At 42.3% G+C, this 23,086-nt stretch overlaps 1 protein-coding gene across 11 annotated transcripts in view; it reads right to left on the bottom strand.

Annotated features, from left to right (window-relative positions):
* The window catches only part of PLEKHA7 (pleckstrin homology domain containing A7), a 251,076-nt gene that overhangs the window by 59,457 nt on the left and 168,533 nt on the right, over positions 1-23,086 (bottom strand). For 10 of the 11 annotated variants that reach the window (XM_031942079.1, XM_031942084.1, XM_031942089.1 and 7 more), the window contains 6 exons: positions 22,278-22,392; positions 21,486-21,587; positions 20,850-20,922; positions 17,414-17,514; positions 9,767-9,942; positions 670-1,149 (listed from right to left, as the gene is read on the bottom strand). In XM_031942079.1, the coding sequence (XP_031797939.1) occupies positions 670-1,149; positions 9,767-9,942; positions 17,414-17,514; positions 20,850-20,922; positions 21,486-21,587; positions 22,278-22,392 (1,047 nt within the window). The remainder of the gene's footprint in view (positions 1-669; positions 1,150-9,766; positions 9,943-17,413; positions 17,515-20,849; positions 20,923-21,485; positions 21,588-22,277; positions 22,393-23,086) is intronic. The other variant, XM_031942088.1, reaches the window with a different exon arrangement.

Below are 23,086 nucleotides of genomic sequence, written 5' to 3'. Positions count from 1 at the left end.
GAAACTTTAACAAAAAAAAATTGGAGGGTGGGGCTAACTTTTATGTTAAAATAATGGGTTTTCTTTGTAATCTCATGCATTTTTATTTTACACATTTAAAAACATTATTCTGACAATAGGTTTCACCAGATTTCCCAAGGGAGGCATCCATGTCAATCAAAGAGGTTAAGAACTCCCAGCTTCCAATTCCTGGGAGAAAGGTGTCATCCATTCACAGTTCAAATATAGACCTACCTGTTACCTCTCAACTTTGGGGATGGAAAGAGAGACAAGGTGACCCAGAATTCCTCGAATTTGGGAATACCTTCAAATTAAATACAAGCATCGGAGGTGACACTCCCAAAACCTCAAGTGTTACACGGTTCTCTGAATTAATTAAAAAGAGGCTGAGGGAAGGGATGATAAGGTTTAATGTCAATACGGAAGAGACATTTCCTTCTTTCCATGCTGATAATGAAAAAAGGGACAGTATTTACTTTAAGAGCTTCCAATATTTCCTGGATATCCCAAGGCAGTGCCTTGGGATGGCAGGATGAATGAGACATTGGCAGCCCTCTAGGCTTACAGTGAGAGACTGGTGGCTGGGGAATCAGCCTCAGAGCTGGGTTTGTTGGCCGGGGGTGGGGGTGGGGGGGAGACCATGGCTCAAAGCCCTGGTCTTTTACTGACCTTTTGCCGTCTCCTTTCTGTACCTTCACCCAGTTCTCCACCTGCGCCATGTTACTCCTCCTCTGGGCATGTTTTTCGGGGTTGGTTCGGGGATGGATTACCCTCTTATACCCACCAGTACCATTCTGCTCCCCAAGCCCAGAGCCCCCACCAAAGGAACCAGGAACCAGGCCGTTCCTCTCCATTGGCTGAGGTTGGGCTGACTGAGCCCTGGGACCACTGGGTAAGTCCGCAAAGTCTGCCTCAGTGGCTGGGTAGGGGGACTTGGACTTCCCCCTCTCCCGCTTCCCCTCCAGAGGGTCCCTTTGGAAGCCGTAGCGTTCCTCATCGTCTTGCTCAGGCCTGTCAAAGCCAAAGGCATCATTGGGGGCTCGCTGGGAGCAGTCCCTGGTATGTCCAGGGCCCAGGCGGCCACACTCTTGACAGGGGTCTGTATGGTTGGCTTGTGGGACAGCTTGCCGCTCTGTCCTCTCGGCATCCCTACAATGATAGCACAAAACGGGTCTCAGTGTATGCAGGGTCAGGAGGCCGGGCGTGGCCAGAACCGGGCCCAGCTCCAGAGGGTCCTGGCTGAATGCCCACAGACAATACCTGCAGAGTGCCTTCAGTTAAAAGCTACCCTTCCGGTTGGGGCTCAATGTCCAGCCCCTGGTGCCTGAAAATTGTTTGTATTTTACATTTCTGTTATGCATAAACGGCACGCATCCACCTGTGACAAGCAGAGCTTGTTTCCCCGTCTGTAGAGCAGGGAGGGGAGGAGATTTTTAAAAGCTACTTCCAAAAATAGGGTCAGTGACTAGAAGTCACACAGAGACAAATTAACTTTAACTCAATTTAACGGAGGCATTGACATGGTGGAAGGAATCAAAAGACTTTTGTTTAATGCCTGACTTGGCCACTTTGCACTTCTCTGACCACAGGCAACCTGCTTAAGTTTGATTTCCTCATAGACAAAAGGACCCTTAAGGTCCCAATTCTAAATCTATGATTTCTATGAGTCTAAAAAATGGTTTATTGACAATCAATTATTCAACAAGCAAACAGGCTTCCTTAGAAGATGGCGAACTCCCCAAGCTTGAGGCTACATGATATAGAGAGGGGATTAATTTTTTTCAAATTGGGTAGGGGGACTCTAAGTCTATAGAGCAGTGATTCTCAAAGTATGGTCTAGAGAATCCTGGGGATCTCTGAAACCCTTTTAGAGGGTCTACAAATTCAAAAATAGTTTTTATTTCCAATATGGTAAATGTCTATAAATATAACCCAGATAAACAAAAACGCTTTGGAGAGAGCCTCAATAATTTTTAATAGGATAAAGATACTGAAAACAAAAGTTTGAGAACCACTGCTATAGAATCTATAACTCTATGAAACAACAACTGAAGCTTTAGGAAAGCCTCCTGGGAACTCCTTTTTCTCTTGAAATCCCTGGTCCAGTGGGATGAATAAACTTCCAGATAGGACAATCTCTTTCCATTTTTCAGGACCATTCCAGCAATGGAGATTTTTCTGATCAGAATGAAACTTCTTCCTTCCCAGTCTATTAATAGAGACAGTAAATAAATCTGATACACACACACACACATACACACACACACTCACCCTTTCTCACAGACCAGTTAAAAAGAATATTGGTGTGGAATCAGGAGAGATCTGAATTCAGATGCCATCCCTAACATATATCCACTGAGTAACTATAGGCAAAGAACCTAACTTTTTTTTCTTTCTTTTGGATTTTATTAGTGATAGAACCTAACTTTTGCAAGCCTCAGTTTTCTCACCTATAAAACTGGAAAGGGGGAATATGCTGCAAGGATTAAATGAGATAATATGCAAACCTTTAAGTGCCATATAAACATCAGGCATTAATAGAGAAGGAGAAGGAGGAAAGGGTGCCATGGCAGTACATGGTAGCAAAGTGGCAAAACTTGAGTCCAAACTCAGAAAGACTTTAAATCTAGCCACCGGCTTCCTGACTATGCAAGTTACTCATATTTTCACTCTGCTGTAAAATGGAGATAAGGATAGCTCCTATATCCAAGGGTTGCTGTGAGGATAAAATGAGATATTTGTAAAGTACTTTGCAAACCTTAAAATTTGCACTAAATAAATGCTACCTAATAATAACAATAACAATAATAATGATAACATAGATGCTATTGAAATCCTTAGAAAGCTTATGATGAGCTCCAGGGAGAGGGGGGCAGATGTTGTGTAATTTAAATCAGCTTATCCTTGGTGGATTGTGGCAGGGAGCATTTAGAAGCAATCCCCAGCTCCTAAGAGTCAAGACCATAGATGAGATATATTCACATTTCTCAGATTTGTGTTAATAAATTGCAGGGAAAAGAAATCCAGGTCTTCTAAGCTTGGGATATACTGTGTTTTTGTTTGGTCGGTTTTTGTTTAAACTTATATGAGCCCTAAGCCGGGAGAGGCAACTTTAATCAGCCTTTAATATTTGAGGAAAAAAGCAGCTAGAGGAAAAGTCGAGTGTTGATTTATTCTTTTCCCTGGAGTTAAATAGAGCAGGTCCCTTGGGGCCAAGGAGTAACCTATCTGCCACCTTTTCTCCTGTCTGGTTCTAAATTAACACTGGATGTCATGACAACTCTGAAAATACAAACTGACAATCCATCAGCCCATCCCCCTCCAAAAAAGAAGGGGCAGCTTGTAAAATGGGCCAGATTGCCCCCGGGTGCCAGACAATAGACTGAAGTGACTGGTAGCTCTGGGTGAACGACTATTTTCAGTGTTGGTTTAAGAGTTTTATGATTCAATAAAATTGATGAAGAAGAGTTGAAAGGGCTCCTTTTTATCTCCCTACCTATTCAAGCTCCACAAACTCTGTGGAGCCCAAGTCACATCTCACCTCCCCCAGGAAGCTTGGGACGAGTAATATCCCATTCCCAGAGTATACTCTCGTTTCAACCAAATAGTTTACTCTTTATAATATACTATAAACAATCCATCAATATTTATTAAGGGCTTACTATGTGCCAGAGACTGTGCTAAGTGCACAAAAGACAGATTCCGATCTCAAGGAGCTTACAATTTAGCAGACCTCTTCAGGTATCTGAGGGGGGAGTAGATTTTGCCCCAGAAGGCAGAAGGAGGAAGAGGAGCTGTTGACTGATCTGGGGTAAAGATAAGGAAATACTTCTTAATGGTTAGAGCTAAGCAGCAGCCAGGATAGAGCACTGGGCTTGGAGCCAGGGAGGCTCATCTTCCTGAGTTCAAATCTGGCCTCAAACACTTATTAACTGTGTGACTCCAAGGAAGTCATCTTAACCCTGTTTGCCTCTATTTTCTTATCTGTAAAATGAGCCGGAGAAGGAAATGTAACTTTGCCAAGAAAACCCCAAAATGTGGTCATGAAGAATAGGACTCAACAGGAAAAAAAAATGGAATGGAGGCTTGGGACTCCTCAGATGTGGGAGAAGAAAGATCCCTGAAAGGAGGGGGGGGGGGTTCCCCCTTAGTGGAAGTCTCCGAATCTCTGAATACTGATCCTTGTCAAGTAGGGTGCAGAAGGAATCCTTGTTTGGGGGTGGGCTACACTGGCCTGCCTCTGGGGTCTTGTCTAGCTCTGATGAGACCTAGATCAATTTTGACCTTTATATAGTAGCTATGGACCACCAAGCAATATCACAAACAGTTCTTGATTCCCTCTCTGGGCCACCAAATAGGAAGAGCAGTATCCACGAGTAACAGACTGTAGAGACCCTAAGACCCAGACCTGGCCTAGTACCTTTACTGACCCACCTCCCAGGAGGAACAGCAATTGGCCGGAGCTGACCTAGACCCAGACCCAGATCCTCCTGAATGGGGAAAGTGACTTCAGCCCTGCCCATTCCTCACCCCCTCCAAGGACTAGTAGGCAAGAATGACTTAGACTTCATACCGCTGGTTCTTACCCAGCAACAACACCTTTTGGAAACTGAGAGCATTATTCCTCATCTGCCACCCACCACTATTTCATAGCTAACCATCCCCTACCATCTGTCTCTCTCTCTATTCCTATGATAACCAGTCACTGGTCCCTTATAATTGTCTTATTATTTCATCCCCACCTTCCTCAGCCACAGTCCAACACTAAACCGAGCCCTCTGGAATTTTCATACTCTAAGGGAGATATTTCTCTTGGCTTGGAGTCTCTCTGTCATATTCCCTCAACCTACTAATCCTTAGTATATTGGAACATGCATCCTAAGAAGCCAGTGAGTCCCCCCTGCCTTTTACAGAAGAGCAAACAGCTCCAGAGGGGCCTGCCCACGTTCATATAACTAGCAAGTTGTGAGGTTGGGTTTTGACTCCAAATTTAATAAAACCCCTTTTCCCCCATAGGGCCAAGCACATCACTAGGATCCAGCTACTATCAGTCATCGGCGAACTAGACAGCATTCTGTTCTGCACAAAGCCAGGCAGGTTTCCTTGTGGAAGCAACCCCCTCCCCCCAATTATGTACCTAAACATTAGGCAGTGGAGGTTTGGGGGAAATATTACCCTTCAACCTCACAGGGTTACCCTGTACATCAGACATGGAAAATGCAAGGCAGAAATCCCCAGACTCATGAGCCCCATCCATCTGATGAGTCCTTCTCTTAAGCACCTCAAACTCCCCCCAGCCTCAGGATTTCTATTCCTGCTGTCAATCAAAGCTAGCACCTCAGGGGGTGGAGGAGACAGAGTTACATCTGTGCCAAACCCAGAACTGGCTTTTTAAAAATAAATTCCACATCCTGGCTTGTTTACTTGTCACCTAACTCTTTTGTCAAAACTGAGCAGCAGACAGGACCAGGAAAAAATAAATACGACTCTTGTTATTTGAGCTTTCCAGGCATTTAGGGGCCAGAGAAATAAAAGCTGAATGCACTGGGATGTGGAGGTTTCTCCCCTTTGGCTGAATGAGGCTGCTGACATTTATACTCATAGTTATTAATTTCTATACTAACCAGCCATTCTGGGAGGGTTCTATATTACAGCATCTGTAAACTCATCACTCGGCTCCCGGTTTGTAAACTGATCCTAGATGTGGAACTTAAAGGGGTCTTGAAGAACATAAAATCCAATCCTCTCATTTTACTGATGGGGAAACTGAGTTCCTGGGCAGCTATAATTTGAAAAAGGTCACACAGCTTAGAAATGTCTGGAGAAAGATTTGATTCCTTACTAAGGGGCAAATTCTATTAAGGAGGGATTACACCTAATTTATATTCAAAGCTCTACCTTTTCCTCACTTCACCTACCCCAAAACCCTGTCAAACATAGGGTCCTAAAGCATAGTAGGTGCTTAATTAATATAGTGAAGACATATTGAACACAAGTCTCAGTGACTACCCAAATAGTCCATTTCATTTACAATTTTGGGGAAGTTTTTTCCTTAAATTAAGCTGAAATCAGCCTCTCTGAAACATCCCCATTACTCATACATTAATAATATATCTAGCATTTATATAGCTATAATAAATGTGCTTAATTCAATGTCTGGCACATAGTATGCATATAATAAATGCTTGTTTCCTTCTTTCTTTTTTTTACTTTCTCATTTAGTGCATTAAGATCTGCAAAATGCCTTACACCCGTCATCCTACTTGATCCTCACAACTACCATGGGAGGTAGGGGTTATTATGTTATTAGCTCCATTTTACAGATGGCTTAAATGGTTAAGTGACTTGCCTAGGATTATGGGACTAGTAAGAATTAGAGGCAAGAATGGAAATTCAGGCTTTCCTGACTTGTTCCGGCGTTTTATTATCCACCACCTCCTGGTCTCAAGAAAAAAAATTGACTAATAATAGTTTCTCTTTTAACCCTCCAAATGCTCGAAGATGGGGATCACGTTAACCCCAACTCTTCTTTTCCAGGATAAACAGCTTAGTGCACAGTCTTCCCCACATCTTAGTCACTGTCCTTTGCAATAACCTGCACTGGCCATTACCCTTCCTAAAATATGGCACCCAGGCTGACCAAGGCAGATGATGCCAAGGCTATTATTTTCTTCCTTCTATTAATGCAGCCTCAGATGACATAAGTTTTATCGGTCACTATGTCACACTGATGACTCACTTGCAGGCTACAAAATGCCATTGTTCTTTTACAAATTAAATAATATTTAGGCATCCCTGCATCATTTTTCTATTTGTGGAGCTGATTTTTTAAGCACACCTGTAAAATTCCATATTGGTCCCGACTAAATGTCATTATATTAGAACTAGGAAGCATCATTAATGGATAGAGAGAGGCCAGAAAGACTGAGATTTAAGAACTGCCCGAGCCAGTCCCCCAACCTCTGTCTATCTCAGTTTCCTCAACTGTAAAATGGAAATAATAACAGTCAAAGTAGACAGTATTTGTAAAGCATGTAGCATAGTGCTGGTACAGAGTGCTAAAAGAAGTGCTAGTTTCCTTCCATCCCCCATTCTCCCTTTCCTTCTACCACTCCTGATTCTGTACTCTTGGAACTAAAGGAGTCTGTCTAACTCCTCTTCTCCATGACAGTCCTTCAAAGTCTCAAAAACGGACATTCCACCATCTATCTATATGAAGAAAAATCTTCAAGATCGTACCATGGGCCAATCAAAAGTAGAAACCAGGGGTGTTTAAGTGGAGAGAACGATGACTATGGGAACCATTTTCGCTACATTCAAGAATTTAAAGGGTTGTCAGCTGGAAGAATGCCCCCATCTATTTAAATTTAGGGAGGGAGTCTTCAAGTGTTTGAAGGATAGCTGGGGTCTCAGTATCTTAGAAGTCATTTTGGAAGTGAGGGAACAAACATTAAGTGCTTACCATGTATCAAGCACTGTGTTGTTTTTTTTTTTCAGCCATTTTTCAGTTGCGTCTTACTCTTAATGACTCCATTTGGAGTTTTCCTGGCAAAGAGTAGTCTGCCACTTCCTTCTCTAGCTCGTTTTACAGATGAGGAAACTGAGGTAAACAGGATTAAGTGATTTGTAAGCTAGTTAGTACCTGGGGCCAGATTTGAATTCATGAAGATGATTCTTCTTGACTTCGGGTTTGGCACTCTACCCACCGGGCCACCTACTTGACCTTACTGTACTTAAATACTTCATGAATATCTCATTTGATCATTTGATTTAATTCTACTTTCTTATTTTAGAGAAAACTAAAGCACAAGGTCATATGGAAGAGAGATTAAATTTGTTCTCCTTGGCCCCAAAGCAGAATTAGAACTAATGGATAAAATCTACAGAGAGATAGACTTAGGACTGAGATAAGGAACCTGGAGATGTTCAAATGGGGATGGGCTGCCTCAAATGACACAAGATTTCCCCAGCCTGGAAATCTGCTCAAAGGCTGAATATTGTCAGTAATATTATAGAGAGAATTCTTTTCCAGCTACAGATTGAATCAGATGGCCCCCGAGGGCTATTCTAGCTCTGAGTCTGAGATCTCCATCTTTTAGTATTTCTGCTACACTGAGGGATCCCTTCTACCATACGGTGATATCATTTGTAACTTCCTGCAGTCATGGCCCTGAGGAAGGACAGTTCAGTGGGATAAGGGTAGCTCTTGCTGGAAAGAGTAGACCCTGGACAAGGATGACACTCAGAAAAATAATGACATTATCAAGGTGTCTCAAATTCCCTGTTTTGTATCAGTTCTGCTCATCTCTAAACCTTCTTGGCTGATGTATTCATGTTACTCAGACCCCTCTCTTCAAAGGGAAAACTGATCTGTCAGGTTGCAGGATACAATAGGAAAACCACTGACCCTGAAGATAGGAAATCTGGATTTCAATTCAACAATTAATATTTATTGGCTCCTGATATATGTAAAGTGCTCTAAGGTTTGCAAGGTGCTTTATATATGTTATCTCATTTGGTCCTCACAGTATCCCTGGGAAAAAAACAATTATTAATTTCATTATCCTTTTACAGATCATTCTACTACTCACCACTTTTGAGGGCTGGGCTTTTATCCAGTTCTGAATCTCCTTGTTTTACAATCCAATCTGTGTCTGGAGGTCGGCTCCAGGAGGGAGCAGGACTTGGATTATATAAAGGGACTCAAATAATGGACCCACCAATATGTCTTCACAGAATCATAAAATCCCATCCAACTCATTTATCAAAAGAATCCCTACGTGGGGAGGAAACTGAAGCTGAGAGTAATCTGCCCAACGTCATAGAGTTATGGAAATGTGACTCTTCCTGACTCTAAGTCTACCCTTCTATCTACTATGCCAGCCAGCACCCAGGGCCCAGTTCTCACTTTTATTACCCTTAAAGGTATCTTCATATATAAAAGAGCTAGCATTTGAAGGTTTGTAAAGAGCTTTACAAATATTATCATTTTTTTTCTCACAACCCTAGGAGAGCGATACTATTATTATTATTTTATAGATGGGGAAACTGAGGCAAAACAGCTATAAGAACAAGAAACCCAGCTCTGCCTACCTCACAGGGTTCTTGTGGAAATCATAGCTTATGTTAGCTTTGAGTATCTGGAGAGCTGGGACAGATTGTTTTGCGGGGAGAAAGGTATCTTTCTTTGCAGCACATAGTAGGCTCTTCATAAATGCTAACTGACAGTAACTGCTTTGTAAACTGGGAAGTACAAACTTCAAAGACCTTTTTTGGCAGTTCCATTAAGATTTTAGGAACTTGATGTCTGGAGCAGAGGGAAAAGGGAAAGGGAAGGGAATAAGCATTTATAAAGCACTAACTATGTACAAGGCACTGCGCTAATCATTTGTACAAATATTATCTCATTTGATCCTGGGACGCAGGTGCTGTTATTATCTTCATTTTAGATTGAGGAAACTGAGGCAATCAGAGTTTAAGTGACGTGCCCAGCATTAAGAGCAATGAGTGCTGGAGGCCACATTTGAAGTCAGGTCTTTCTGATTCCATACTCTCTGCAGTGACATCAACTGGGAGTATTTTCAGCTATAAAAAGGAGCTAAGGGAAAGAAAGAGTAAGGCTGAACATGGATGAATGATGGGATTTCAGGCACCTGTTTCAGGCAAGGGGACTATTTGGGTGCCTTAAGGGCATCCCCTAGAGGCAGAGACCTACTGGGCCCACACATGCAGCTGACACAAGAGGGGCTGTCTCTGGAGCACTGACCGCTTCAGGGTTGCACGAGACTGGAGCTGGGCAGCCTGGTTCATGGCTCTGATCCAGCCATTCATATCTTCATTAGTGTCAGCGCTGAAGTAATACGTTCTTATCCCCGAATGCTCCGGCGGGAAGTCAATGCCAGTGCTGTGGTAGATGTGGGCCCGCATGCCATTGTGGACAGCCTGCAAAAGCAGGGAAGGGAGGGACATGTTATCGAGCTGGAAGCGTAGGGAAATGTATACCTTCTAGGAAGGAAAGGAGGGAGGGAGGAGAAGAGAGAGAGAGAAAAAAGAAGGGAGGGAAGGAGGGAGGGAGGGAGGGAGGGAGGGAGGGAGGGAGGGAGGAAGGAAGGAAGGAAGGAAGGAAGGAAGGAAGGAAGGAAGGAAGGAAGGAAGGAAGGAAGGAAGGACATCATTCATGCTATGTATGGTCATCTGCCCTAGAAAATCTACCACCACCCCTGCCCGTCCCCAGGAATTCAGGACGACATAAGCACTAATGACTACTATATTTCCATATCCCTGAAATACCAAAGGCTCCTCACAGCACATAAAACACAGTGACAGACGTTTGTTTTCCTCTAAGAATCTCACAGACTTTTATGTCTGTTTTCTATTTACTCTTCCAAGATGACTCAAGGAGGGTCCTACAGATGAAGTTTACATGAAAACCAGATTTTTTTCTACATTCTCTCCTTTGATAGCAAACACACTTGGGAATTGCCGAGTCAGTTACCATTGGAGTGAGGTCCAGAAATCTGCTGCAATATACAGGCAGCTTGAGGCGGGCATCATAGGGGATGTGAGCATTTACAAAGTGCTAAGGTTTGCAAAGCACTTTATAAATATTATCTCAAATAATAACAGCTGACATTTATATTTATTTTACTATGTGCTAAACACTGCTTTAAGCATTTACACAATTATTAGCTCATTTGATCCTCACAACCCTGCAGAATACTATTATTATCCCCAATTTACAGTCGAAGAAACTGAGGTGAAAAGGTTCAGTGATTTGTCTCAAGTTGCACAGCTAGTTAAGTATCTAAAAATAAATTTAAACCTAGGTTTTCCTAACTCAGGAATTCTATCCATTGTATCATTATCAACAATGTCTAGTTGTTTAAGGTTAGAATTATGGCATTTCTTAAGATCCGCCCTCCCCACTCCCAAAAATAAAGCATTTTTTCTACTTCCAAGTAAGGGACCTGGAATAAGCTTCTGGCTTTGGACAACAGGTTTACTCAAGCAATGGGTCATTTAAGTACCCGCCCCAAGCTGGGCACTGGGGATGGATACAGAAATAAAACAAGAACAAAGATAACATGATCTACTTCACGTTACTCTGGGTTCTCAATTAGCAGCTGATGTTTCCTGAAGAAGGAAACAGAGACTTTAAGTAGCAAATAAAGTGATGGGCTGAGGGCACTCTGAAGTCCCTGGCCAAAGGGGTCAGTGAGTCCTGAAAGCAACCCCATGTGAGTCCACGGTGCCCCACGAACTGGGACCACCTTTCAGCATGAATGTCTAGGGCGGGCTGGCCCCTCCACCTTGGCCCACAGAGGCAGCCGAGCATCATCCAACATGCCACACTTAACCGAGATGGCAATGCCAGTCAATGGAGGCTCGTGTATTAATGAGAGGATGGCAGCCTTGCTGTTCCCGGAGCCAGGACAGTGGTCAGACAATGCAGCCCTCTCAGATTCTGCTGCCTTGTCCCTCCCAGGGCTCTAAAGGAGCTATAGTATCCAGCATTGTCTCATTCGTAACAGTAACAAGGAACGATTTAGGAGTCCCAGCAATAAGATACATAACTAAGGTGGATTTCCGGGAGAAGGTTCATTGACTGTGCTGCAATAATAATAAATAATTCACATTTCTTTCTATAGCTCCCAAAGGTTCACAAACTTTCCCTGGACTAAATGCCCCCATGAAATAAAAAGGCCACTTTACAGATGAGGCGTGGAGAGATTAAAAATGACTCGAGTAATGTCAGACACTAAGTAAAGGGCAGAGCCATTCAATCCTGGGGTGTCAGAGCGAAGGGGGACCTTGGAGAGCATCGTTTTCTATGTCATGGGCTCCTCTGGTTGCCTGATGAAGGCCATGGAATAATGTTTGCTTCTACCTACATTCATAATAGAAGGCTCAATTTCTATGGAAGGCTAATGAAAACAAGGATTATATATATATATATATATATATATATATATTTTACCATCCAATTTTGCAGAATCCCTGAAATTTATCCGGGAGATCTTGGTGACCCCAGGTTAAGAATTCCTGATCTAGAACACCATCATTTTATGGAAATAAGAACTTAAACTCACAACCTCTATAAATGGTGTAGGTATTCACTGAATAGAGCAATAGGTTTGGAGTGAAAACAACCCAAGTTCAAATGTGACTTCAGACATTTACTAATTGGTGGGATACTGGTCAAGCCAAGTCACTTAACCTCTGCCTCAGTTTCTCCATATGTAAAATGAGGATAATAATAGCACTCAGGATTGTTATGAGGATCAAATGAAATAATATGTGTAAAGTACTTAGCAGAATAACTGGTATATAGTAGGAGCTAACTAAATGTTTGTTTTCTCTTTCCTTCTTTCATCCTGTCTTCCCTTTCCTTCCTTCTTTCCTCCCTTTCTCCTTTTCTCCCTCCCTCTCTTTCCTTCTTCCCTCCCTTTTTTCTTTTTTCCTTCTTTCCTACCTCTCTCCCTCCTTTCTCTTCCTTTCTTCCACCCTTATTCCCTTCTTTCCTTCCTTTCTATCATCCTTCCTCCCTCCTTGTTTCCTTTCTTCCTTCCTCCTTTCCTATGACTATCCTTCTTTCTCTCCCCTCCTTCCAGAACCTCTTTCCCTTCTTTCCTTCTTCCCTTCTTCCTTTCTTTCCTTCCTTCCTTCTTCCCTCTTTCCTTTCCCCCTTCATTCTTCCCTTTTTTCCATTCTTCCTTCTTTCCTACTTTTCTCACTCCTTCTCTCTCTTTTTTCCATCCTTCTTCCTTTTCTTCCCATCACACCATGAATACAAAGAACATTAATAGCTGCATCAGCTCTTTTGGGACAGGAAGCACACCCCCTTATTCTTCAGCCAGACACCCACACAGGGCTTCCTAGATTCCACCAAGTTCCCAGTCACACCCTCTCCACCCCCAGAATGTATGTTTTGCAATGGAAACCACATAACATGTCTGTAATGGTTTACTACGGGATATTTTTATGGTTACAATTTTATCTTGCTTCCCTTTCTGTGATCGGGATAGTCATCCCTCCCTTGATCTGTTTGTTAGATTTCTCTCTCATTTAAAGTCCAGCTTAAGCGTCACCTCTTCCATGAAGATTTCCATGATTTGGTCCACTTCAGACATCACATGATTCTTTGCTTTATAACTCTAATACATTTAGTATGTAAAATAGACATTTGTGCTTGTGTCTTAAACCCCAGATGGAGAGTATGTTTCATGAGGATAAGGGACCATTTCTGTATTTACATTTTGTAAGCCCCTTCCCTAGTACTTAGCACAGTGTTCAAATTCAGCTCAATAGTCAAGTTCTAATTCAGTGTTCAAATTAAGTACAGAGGTTCTTAATAAAATGTTTGCTAATTATTAATTAAGAAAGTCTTAATATCATCAGACTGCAAAGAACAAAGCTCTAACTTCAGATGCATTTTCTATAACTTAAAAACTAAGGGTTCAATGAATATCTCAGCTGAATTTTTTTTTAGATTGATGAAAGAGGTTTATTATTGAGTTTAGAAGTAGGAGTAGGTGAAGGTAGAGATAAGGAGGACACCGGACAGAGGGTCCAGTGGACAGAGAGTCCTCACATGGCTAGCATGTTTGGAATCTCTGCCTCAGCCGAGGTTTTCTAAGAAAATCTGAAAGAAGGGGAGGGAGGGTGGAAAAGGACAGAAAAAGGACAATACAATCATAAATAAGGCTTTGCTAGAGCATAATTTTCATATTTTCTGGTGAAATATCTTATATTAGCATATAAGATATAAAATCTTGGGGAATTACTTTGGATGTTTTGGGTGTTATAAAAAAGGTTGGTTAAACTGAATTGAATTGTTGAACTCTATCATTAGAATGCTGTTTTGTTTTCAGATATTTGCTCTTAGAGGATATCGAAGGGTTTTTTTTTAAGCTAATAACAGGTCTACATTCCACTAAGAGAACTGCCCCAAACCAATTTGATGGAGTCAAATTCATTAATTAAATTGATATTTATTCATTAAAAACAAGTATTTATTAAGAGCCAGTAGTGTGCCCACCTAAAGCTACAAAGACCATGACTTACCCTTAGGGAGTTTACACTGTTGGTAGAAAAAGAACTCTACCCACAAAGTAAGCTCTCCAAGGACATGGTCTTTCCTTTTACTGCATCCAGGGCCATCTCCACTTGTCCTGATCTATATCTTTCCATTGGACTCAGATGGCTCTGGGGAAGAAAGTGAGGCAGGTACCTTTGCCCAGCCTTCCTTCACTCAAGTCCAATTCACTTGCCTGTCAGGACATCCCCTCCCTGATGTAAGGGTCATCTTCAGGAACAAAAAGCAAACAATAACTGTGATTCAGAGCAAGTCACTTAATTTAATGACCTCATCTGTCAAAGAGCCGAAATTAGGTGTCTCTGAAGTCCCTAACAGCTCTAATCAATGATCCTCTGTTGGGGGAGAGGGGAAGGATGTACCCGGAAATGTTTACAAGGTAATGCTAAGGAGGAGAGAATATTAATTATTGGGGCAATCAAGGAAGGCTTCCCAGAAGAAATGATATCAGAGCAGAGCCTTAAAGGAAGATAAAGATGCTAAGAGATGGAGATGAGGAAGGATTCATTTCAAGTATGAGAGATGGCTTGTGGGAGTATATGCAGGTAGGAGGTAGAAAGGAACGTAGAGGGTATGAAAGGAAATCACATAAAATAAGATTGGAAATGTAAGTGGGCGCCAGACTGTGAGAGCTTAAAATGCCATGCTGAGGAGTCTGTATTTTTATCTTAAAGGCAACAGAAAATTATACAAAATTTTTGAGCAGAGAAGGAGAATGATCAGACCTGTGCCTTAAGAGTATTTATGTAGTTATATGGATGGCAGATGGCAGAGGGTGGGGAGGAAACTGGGCAGGGACAGCATTGGGAAACGATTACAATGGTCCAGGCAAAAGGTGATGAGGGTCTGAGCTAGGGCAGTGGCTGTGTGACTAGAGAGGAAGGGATGTCAGAGAGGGTGGGGAGACAGAATCGACAAGGTCTGGCGGCCACCAGTGTAAGTGGGATGAAAGGGAGCAGATCCAAGATGTCTATGAATACCTGAGTATATGGGAGAATGGAGGTAGCTTTGAGAGAAAGAGAGAAACCTGGGGAAGGGTTAAGTTTTAGAGGGAAGAGATGAATCGGAGTATGGGATCCCAATAGGTCAGTGGGGTAGAATGGATCAAGAGGCAGTTGGGGAATGTGGGACTGGAGTGGAGGAGAAAACTAAAGAGATTTTGTAGTCATTTGTTAAGAGAAGATATTTAAATACAGGTGGCTACTGAGGAAACCAAGGGAGAAGGAATACAGAGAAAAGAGGGCCCAGGGCTGAACTTCTAAGGCCATTCATGCTTAGGAGACAGGAGATAGATGATAAACCAGCCAAGAAAATGGAAAAGGAACAGAGGGCTAGTCAGGAAGAGGAGGAGGAAGAAAGCAGGGGAAGATAAGAGAAGGAGGAGTGATGGGAAGAGAGAGAAAAAGAGGGTGAAGAGGAGTAGAAAAGGGAAGGAAAGAAAGAAGGGAAAAGAAGAGGAGAGTGGGAGGGGGAGAAAGGGAAGGAAAAGGGAAGGGGGAAGGGAGGGAGAGGAAGAGAGGAGAAGAGGACAAGTGGGAGAGAGAGGGAGAGCAGAGGGAAGGAGAAAAAAGTGAAAGAAGAGAAGGAGAGGGGGAAAAAGAGAAAGAAAAAAGGGGGCAAAGGAAAAGAACAAGAAGGAGAAAGGGAGGAGGAAGATTTCAAGAATCAAGGTGAAAACTGACAAGAAGCCAAAGGGATGGAGCTGAATTTTAAGCAATCCAATAAAAGGTAATTCTAAAGTGCCAATGAAACTGGACAAAACAAGATTTTGAGGCAGAGGTTCCAGACTCAAAACTTCTCTCTGCTACTCACTTCTGCTAATAGCAATAATTTGGCTGAGTCCCTTCTCATCTCAAGACTTTTTTATAAATGGAAAGGATAGGACTAGGGGATGGCTAAAGTTCCTAAAACCTAACTACATTCTATCAGTATCATTCTTTTCAAATAGAACATAGGCAAAAGGAACATGGATCAAAGATATATTCACAGAAAAAAAAATTTTAATTAAAAAAAAAGATACATTCACAGGCTGGGAAAGATATGGGGGGTTGAAGGGAAGGAGAAGCCCTCCTACCAAAAGATGGGGTCAGACCACTCACTCTAGAGTACAGAGGAAGACTACAAAAAAAGATTCCTCTGCAGTTTGAGGCAGGGCAGTAAGCTGACCATACTATGACCTAGGTCACAGCTCTAGGCCCCCAGGTAAGAAATGGTAGCCCCTCGCTCAACTCCAGGTCTATCCCACCAAAGGAGAGAAAGTAGAAGGAAAAGCAGTCTGGTTTTCTGATAAGAACGAATTGCAAATTCATCCTAATCTTGAAAGCAATTTATTTATGGTGTCAGTCGCTGTCAATTTTTAAAAGTCTCTTGTAGACAGAAGGCATGACTAAAGGAACTTAAGTAAAGATGGAGAGTACCAATATCTCAAAAACTTTGTCTTCAAACAGCTATGAATTTTGTTTAATGTCCATATATTTCAAACCCATCTATTATTCATAATGTGTCACAAAAACAAAGAATGAGGACAGGATCTGTGCCCCAGACCACCCCTTCTGTGTCACAGAATGCCCTTAATCATCCCTGGAAGGTGGGTTCCAAACAGAGATAAACTGGGCTGTTCAACTCCTTAGAGAAGCAATTATATGGTCTTGGGATGGAGAGAACCATCTGCACCCAAAGACTGGGGACCGACTGTGGATCACAATATAGGATTTTCACTTTTTTTGTTGTTTTTGGCTTGCATTTTGTTTTCTTTCTCATTTTTTTCCTTTTGATCTGATTTTTCTTGTGCAGTATGACAAATGTGGAAACATGTATAGAAGAACTGCACACGTTTAACATATATTGGATTATTTGCTGTCAGAGGAAGGAGTGGAGGGAAAAATATTTGGAACACAAAGTTTTACAAGGGCAAATGCTGAAAATTATCTATGCATGTGTTTTGAAAATAAAAAAATTTTATTAAAAGAGATGGGGGAGGGGAGAAGCAATTATAATGGTCCCAGAGTCCCCTGCTTTGAATCCTTAGGGCTACCATCATCAAAAGCCATAAAATCCTTGTTCCCCAGAGTCTGTGGTTGTAACCAATGAATGGACCCTGAGATCTACCACACGTAGACCCAAGGTTAGCTTTGTGGAGCTCCCCTGACTTAGAAGTAGAAGAACCTAAGTTTTTCCAGAAATGTCACGACAAAAATACAGCTGAAAAGGCACTTTCCTTCAAACATTCTCATATGACTCAGGAAAGCCAGATGTTTTTTATTTGATTGAATTAACCTTCAAAAATATAACCCAAAAGACAAATCTCTCCATTTATACCTTAAAAGAATACTTGCGGTTTATTCGATCATCGGGCCCAACAGGTGAGATCACATAGCCGGGCAGTGGGATGCTCCCCAGGACAGTTTCTTCTCGACTGTCTTTAAACAGAAGAATAAAAAAGATCAGGATGACCTATGCTCTCTCACCAAAAGGAGAAGTGCAAGACAATAAACATACATTAAACACATACTGTATACAAGGTCTTGTTCTGGGTTTTAGAATGTAAACATAAAAGGCACCATGGTCTCTGCCCTTCAGGATTGGAACCTGAGAATCTCAGGGCTCTAAAGGGACCTCAAAGGGGATTTAGTCCTAATCATAAAAGAGTAAGAGTCTCCTCTATAGCATTTCTGGTCAATGGTTCACCAAGCCTTGCATTGTCTCACTGTGCTTGAAGATATGATGCAAGGGAGACAGGATGGGATGGGGAGAGCTCCAGATAGGGTCCTCTAGAAAAATGAAGCTGGAGTTATCTTCTGCTGGGGGGACGGTGGAAAGAGGGGATAAAGGGGCAGTGAGAAGGCATCCTGGAGACCACAGAGGCACCCAAGCTGATCTCAAATAAAGGAACAAGTTTCAACAAGTGGAGGTAAGAATAGACAAGACATAAGCAATCTCTGCCAGAGGGTAGAACCAGGATTGCAAAATGAACTGATTAAACAATAATAATAACAGCTAACAAGAGGCAGCATGCCATCATATAGGGAACTAATTTCAGGAGCAGGAAAACTTGGGATCAAATCCTGCTTCTGACATCTACAGGCTGGGAGACCCTGGATAATTCACTTAAATGTAGAGAACTCCAAAAATTTGGAACTTGAAATCTTACAAAATGGATGGTGGAGGACATGAAATCTTTCCCAGCCTCCCTTGAATGTTGTCTTCCCTCCTCTACATTACATTGTGAGCTGTTTAAGAACAGACACTGTCATTTATGGGTTTTGTATCCTCAGGACTTCAGACAATTTCTGGTACCCAGTTGGTGCTTAATAAATGCATGTTAGTTGATGTGAATTTGCAGAAGAGTGAATTAGTACAGGGGAGGTAATACGGCAGAATGGGAAGCATGTGGAATCTGAGAGATTCTGCTTCTGATGGTTGCTACCTGAGTGAGCTTAGGCAAATAACTGAGCTTCTCTGGGTTTGGATTTCTGCTTCTGTAAAAATGAGATGCTTGAACTAGGCAACTTCAAGGTCCCTTTTAGTTCTAAATCCTATAACTTCACTGAATACAAATTCCCCTTGGGGATCTAGTCCACAAAGTTGCGCTTTCACACTTGCTCTGGCCAGCCAGCATCTCCACTCTGTGTGGGAAGTCACTTCAATTCCCAGGGAATTGCCTCAGCTTCCTCATCTATAAAATTAGGAAAATAAACTATAACTCTACAATCCAGACCAGTTCTGTATCTGTGAGCCAATACATTGGTGGAAGGGACTCCCTCACTTCCCTACACCAACCAAATATTTTTTCAAGTCATTTTCAGTCATGCTTGACTTTTTGTGACCTCTTTTGGGGTTTTCTTGGCAAAGACACTGGAATAGTTTGTTATATCCCTTTTCAGCTCATTTTATAGTCGAGGAAATTAAAGCAGACAGCGTAAAGTGACTAGTTCAGGATCCCATAGTTAATAAATGATTCCAGATCCAACTCTCTATCTACCAAACCACCTAACTTCCCCATTGAAATCATAAATCTAGTTTAAAAATTTGATAAGTCTTCAATGTATTTCACATGCATCCTTTCATTTGACTTTCACAATAACTTTGTGAGGAAGCTGCAACAGCTATCATTTTCTCTATTTTACAGATGGGTAAACTGAGGCTTAGAGATATAAAAGAGACTTTATGATTACACAGTTAGTACTTATGAGGGCCAGGATTAAATGAGGCAATATTCTTTCTCATTTACCAATCCTGCCTCTATGAATAATAACATTTAATAGGTGACAGGGCTAGGCAGAACCTTGCATCAGGCACTAGGGGAGATATCACAATGTAAAAACAGAACCTTTCCCTCTCTATCAGACAAGACTACAACACATGAGGTAACTGGAGGGGTACAGAATTAAGCCTTAAGTAAGGTTGGAGGGGGAAAGGCTGGCACTGACTGGGGGGTGGAAATCAGGGGAGCCTCATAAATGGACAGGATAGTAGCTGAGCAACGTAAGTTGGATAATTAAGTTAAGTTTTATAAGATGAAGAAGATCAAAGGGCCTGGGTTTGTAGATAGAAGGGTCCCCAAGAGGTCATCTAGGAATTCACAGAAGAGAGAAAACAGATTTCTCCTAGATTATAAACTCCACAAGGGCAGATACTAACCTAGTTTTCTGCCTCCATACTCATGTACATTGAGGGCATTGAATTCTACACCTTGCCCGTGTATGTATTCATATATAGTTTATCTCTTAAATTTTACTGTAAAATTTCCACGGCAGGTCTGTGTTCCCAATGGCATGAGATTTGGGAGAATTATGGGATGTGCATTAGTTTGCAAATTAATCAACCCAAATAGGACCTCAATAACCTCCCACAGGAGAGATTGCCCTTCTTCCTCCCTTTGCTCCCTCTAAGCTCTAGCCAAGCTGATCTCTCCATCTGCCATTTTCATCTTTCATTCTCCCATGTACCTATGCCTTTACTCACCCTATCCCCTGTGCCTAGAATGGGCTCCCCCTCTAGTTTGTTAAAAATCCTTCCCTTCTTTCAAAAGCCAGAGAAGAAGGAAGAAGGAAGGAGGAAGAAGGAAAAAGGAAGAAGGAAGGAGGAAGAAGGAAGAAGAAGGAAGGAGAAAGGAAGAAGAAGGAAGGAGAAGGAAGGAAGGAAGGAAGGAAGGAAGGAAGGAAGGAAGGAAGGAAGGAAGGAAGGAAGGAAGGAAGGAAGGAAGGAAGGGAAAGAGAGAGAAAGAAAGAGAGAAAGAAAGAAAGAAAGAAAGAAAGAAAGAAAGAAAGAAAGAAAGAAAGAAAGAAAGAAAGAAAGAGAAGAAAGAAGAAGAAGATGACTTCTCACATCTCTCCTGTCTCACATCTCACGGTCCTTTTCATCTTCCATCTCTCTCCTATCATAGTCATTCATGAGTCTCTCCTTGCCAGGCTGGATTATAAATCTGAAAGCAGGACCTGGGCCATCCCTTGCACACAGTAGATACCTCGTACTAATTTTTGCTGAACTGAATTCCCAGGACTACAAGAGTCAGGGATGGAGTGTGAACTCTTCTGAAGGATGTAGTTTTGGAGACTTGCCATCAGCTAAGAATGGAAACAAGACAAGAACCACCAACTAGGAGCCCCCAGAGCGATTTAATTTTATCAGGCTTGGAGACATCCAGGTGAGTCAACAGCACTGGGAGTCTTGATGAAGACTGTGAAAGGGCTTTTCCCAAAAAAAGGGGGCTTCACATCCACTTCCTTCTCTGCCAGTGAGAATGTCTGCTCACCTTTGTAGTAGAACAAACAGAAATCTGCCAGCACAAACCATCTTCTCTTCCATAACCGCATCCCAGAGCTGTCCTACAAAGTAGAGAAGATCAAGTCAGAGGGACCTCTGGGCACGGCCCTCCCCACCCTACCACTGTTGCACAACTGAATGGGGCAAGTAACAAAGCCTCACTGTAGCCTTTGTAATAAAAAATATATTTCTACGGGACTACAGGATTTACAAAGCATCTTTCTTCCCACAATCCTGGCAGGGAAAGAGTGTGATTAATATATCAGATACAGATACAGAAACTGAGGTTCAAATGGATTGACTAAGTTGCCCAAGTACACAATTCCCTTCATGCATTAAATAAATGCTGGATTATGCAGAGATGAGTTCCTACCCAAACCAGAAAGTTTTTCCTGCAGAGGTGAGAGATTGTGCTGATCTACTGCTTCGTGAGCCCCTTTGTGACTGATGTGCCTTTCTGAAGGAAGGTATGGGAAGCACTTTTTGAATATATCTATTATGTGGTCATCTCAAGACAGAAACGCTTTCCGAGTTTTTGGTGGTTATTGTTGGTTTTTGTATTTAACTTTTTTCTGTGGGACAATTCCCCTTCTGTGATAAGCCTTTGCCTTGTCTGAAGCCTCACCTGTTTGTGCAGCCATCCTCTCACCACCACTGGGACATTGGGATTTCTTCTGATAGCCTGGTCCCTTTTTCCAAAGCTGTGAATTTTGCTAGCCTTGATAACCTAGGGGAGAAAAAAAAAAAAACCCAACAACTTAATGATTTTTAGAGTATTAGGAGGATTTAGTTTTGATTTAATAAAAAACTCCCAGTTCCAGGAGCTGTGGGGGTCTGCTTTTTTTAAACAACAATAGCATCAAGGACTTCCATTTGACTTGGAAGCATGGAAGTCAGAGAAGGAGCTTCCAATCCTAGAAATGTATGGCTGCCATATGCAATGAATGTAAGAGATAATGAAGTGGGACAGAGAGACTCCAAGACCCAGAAAGATGGCCCTAGACAGACAAAAATCATCAGGGAATCTCACAGTACTTATGGCTGGCCAGACAGAACACAGAGTTCAACTTGTGCAGAATAGGAAACTGAGGTTAAGAATTTGCCTAATTAGCCAAGCTGAGATTTGAACACCAGTCTTTAGACTCTAGAGGGGCAACTAGGTGGTGCTATAATGCATAGGGAACTGGGCTGAAAATCAGGAAAGCTCCTCTTCATGAGTTCAAATCTGAGCTCAGACACTAGCTGTATGACCCTAAGCAAGTCACTCCACCCTGTTTGCTTCTGTTTCCTCATCTGTAAAATGAGCTGTAGGGATCTTTCCAAAGGCCTCTCCTGGGCTCTGGCCTTTTCTCTGACAGGCCATGGTTAAGGTTACGGAGAAGGAGAGGTACAGATGAGCCAGCTGGGACTCACTTACCCTTGGTCCTGATTTCATATCCAGAGTAGATGTTGTTCCAATTGTGGACGTCTCACTGACCATGCTGGAGGGTCTCTGGTTCATAAACTCTTGCTTTGACATATGCGGATTCGGCCTAAAGACAGAAGGGAAAAGCAGCACAGTCAAACATGAGAAGACAGAGGTGGGAGACTTCTGCCTGAGAAAGGGTCAGGGACCACAGAGCCCAGCAATGGGCTGGGAGTCAGAAGAACGTTGATTTTGTCATTTCCCACCTTTATGATTTTGGGTAAACCCTTTAAACTCCATGGACCTCAGTTTTCTCATCTGTAAAAGGAAGGGGTTAAACTAAATGACCACTAAGGTCTCTTCAAGTTCTATAATCCTGTGGTCTCTGTGGAGCAAGCATCCATCAATTTCTAAAGTCCAATACTCCGTCTACCTGTCCATCAGCCAGACACAATCCCAGCTTTGGTCTGATAAACGGAGAATACACGCAGACTTTTCAGACCATAGCTCTGAGAACTTCGGAGACCATGTACCCCAAGACTTTCACTTTTCAGACATGGAAAGAAAGGCTCCCAGAGCCTCAGTGATTTGCCCAGGATCTCCTAAATTCAGAACGTAAAGAGGCAACGTAGGACCCCCTGCATTGGACAATAAGGAGGTGGAGGGGGAGAATCATTCAGTACTGGTGGCCACCTTTTCTATACCAATCCAACACTCAAGGGTGTCAAATACCTCTCCTTCTTCCCTTCACACGCAGTATTTGCTCACAGGCACACATTCACTGATTTACTCAATAGCCATCGTTTGGCACCCAGTAATCC

The sequence above is a fragment of the Sarcophilus harrisii genome, chromosome 6 (genome assembly GCF_902635505.1).
Source record: "Sarcophilus harrisii chromosome 6, mSarHar1.11, whole genome shotgun sequence".
In the NCBI taxonomy this organism is placed as follows: Eukaryota; Metazoa; Chordata; class Mammalia; order Dasyuromorphia; family Dasyuridae; genus Sarcophilus; species Sarcophilus harrisii.
Note: the sequence above shows the minus strand (reverse complement) of the source record. Positions and strands in the feature narration are given on the sequence as shown.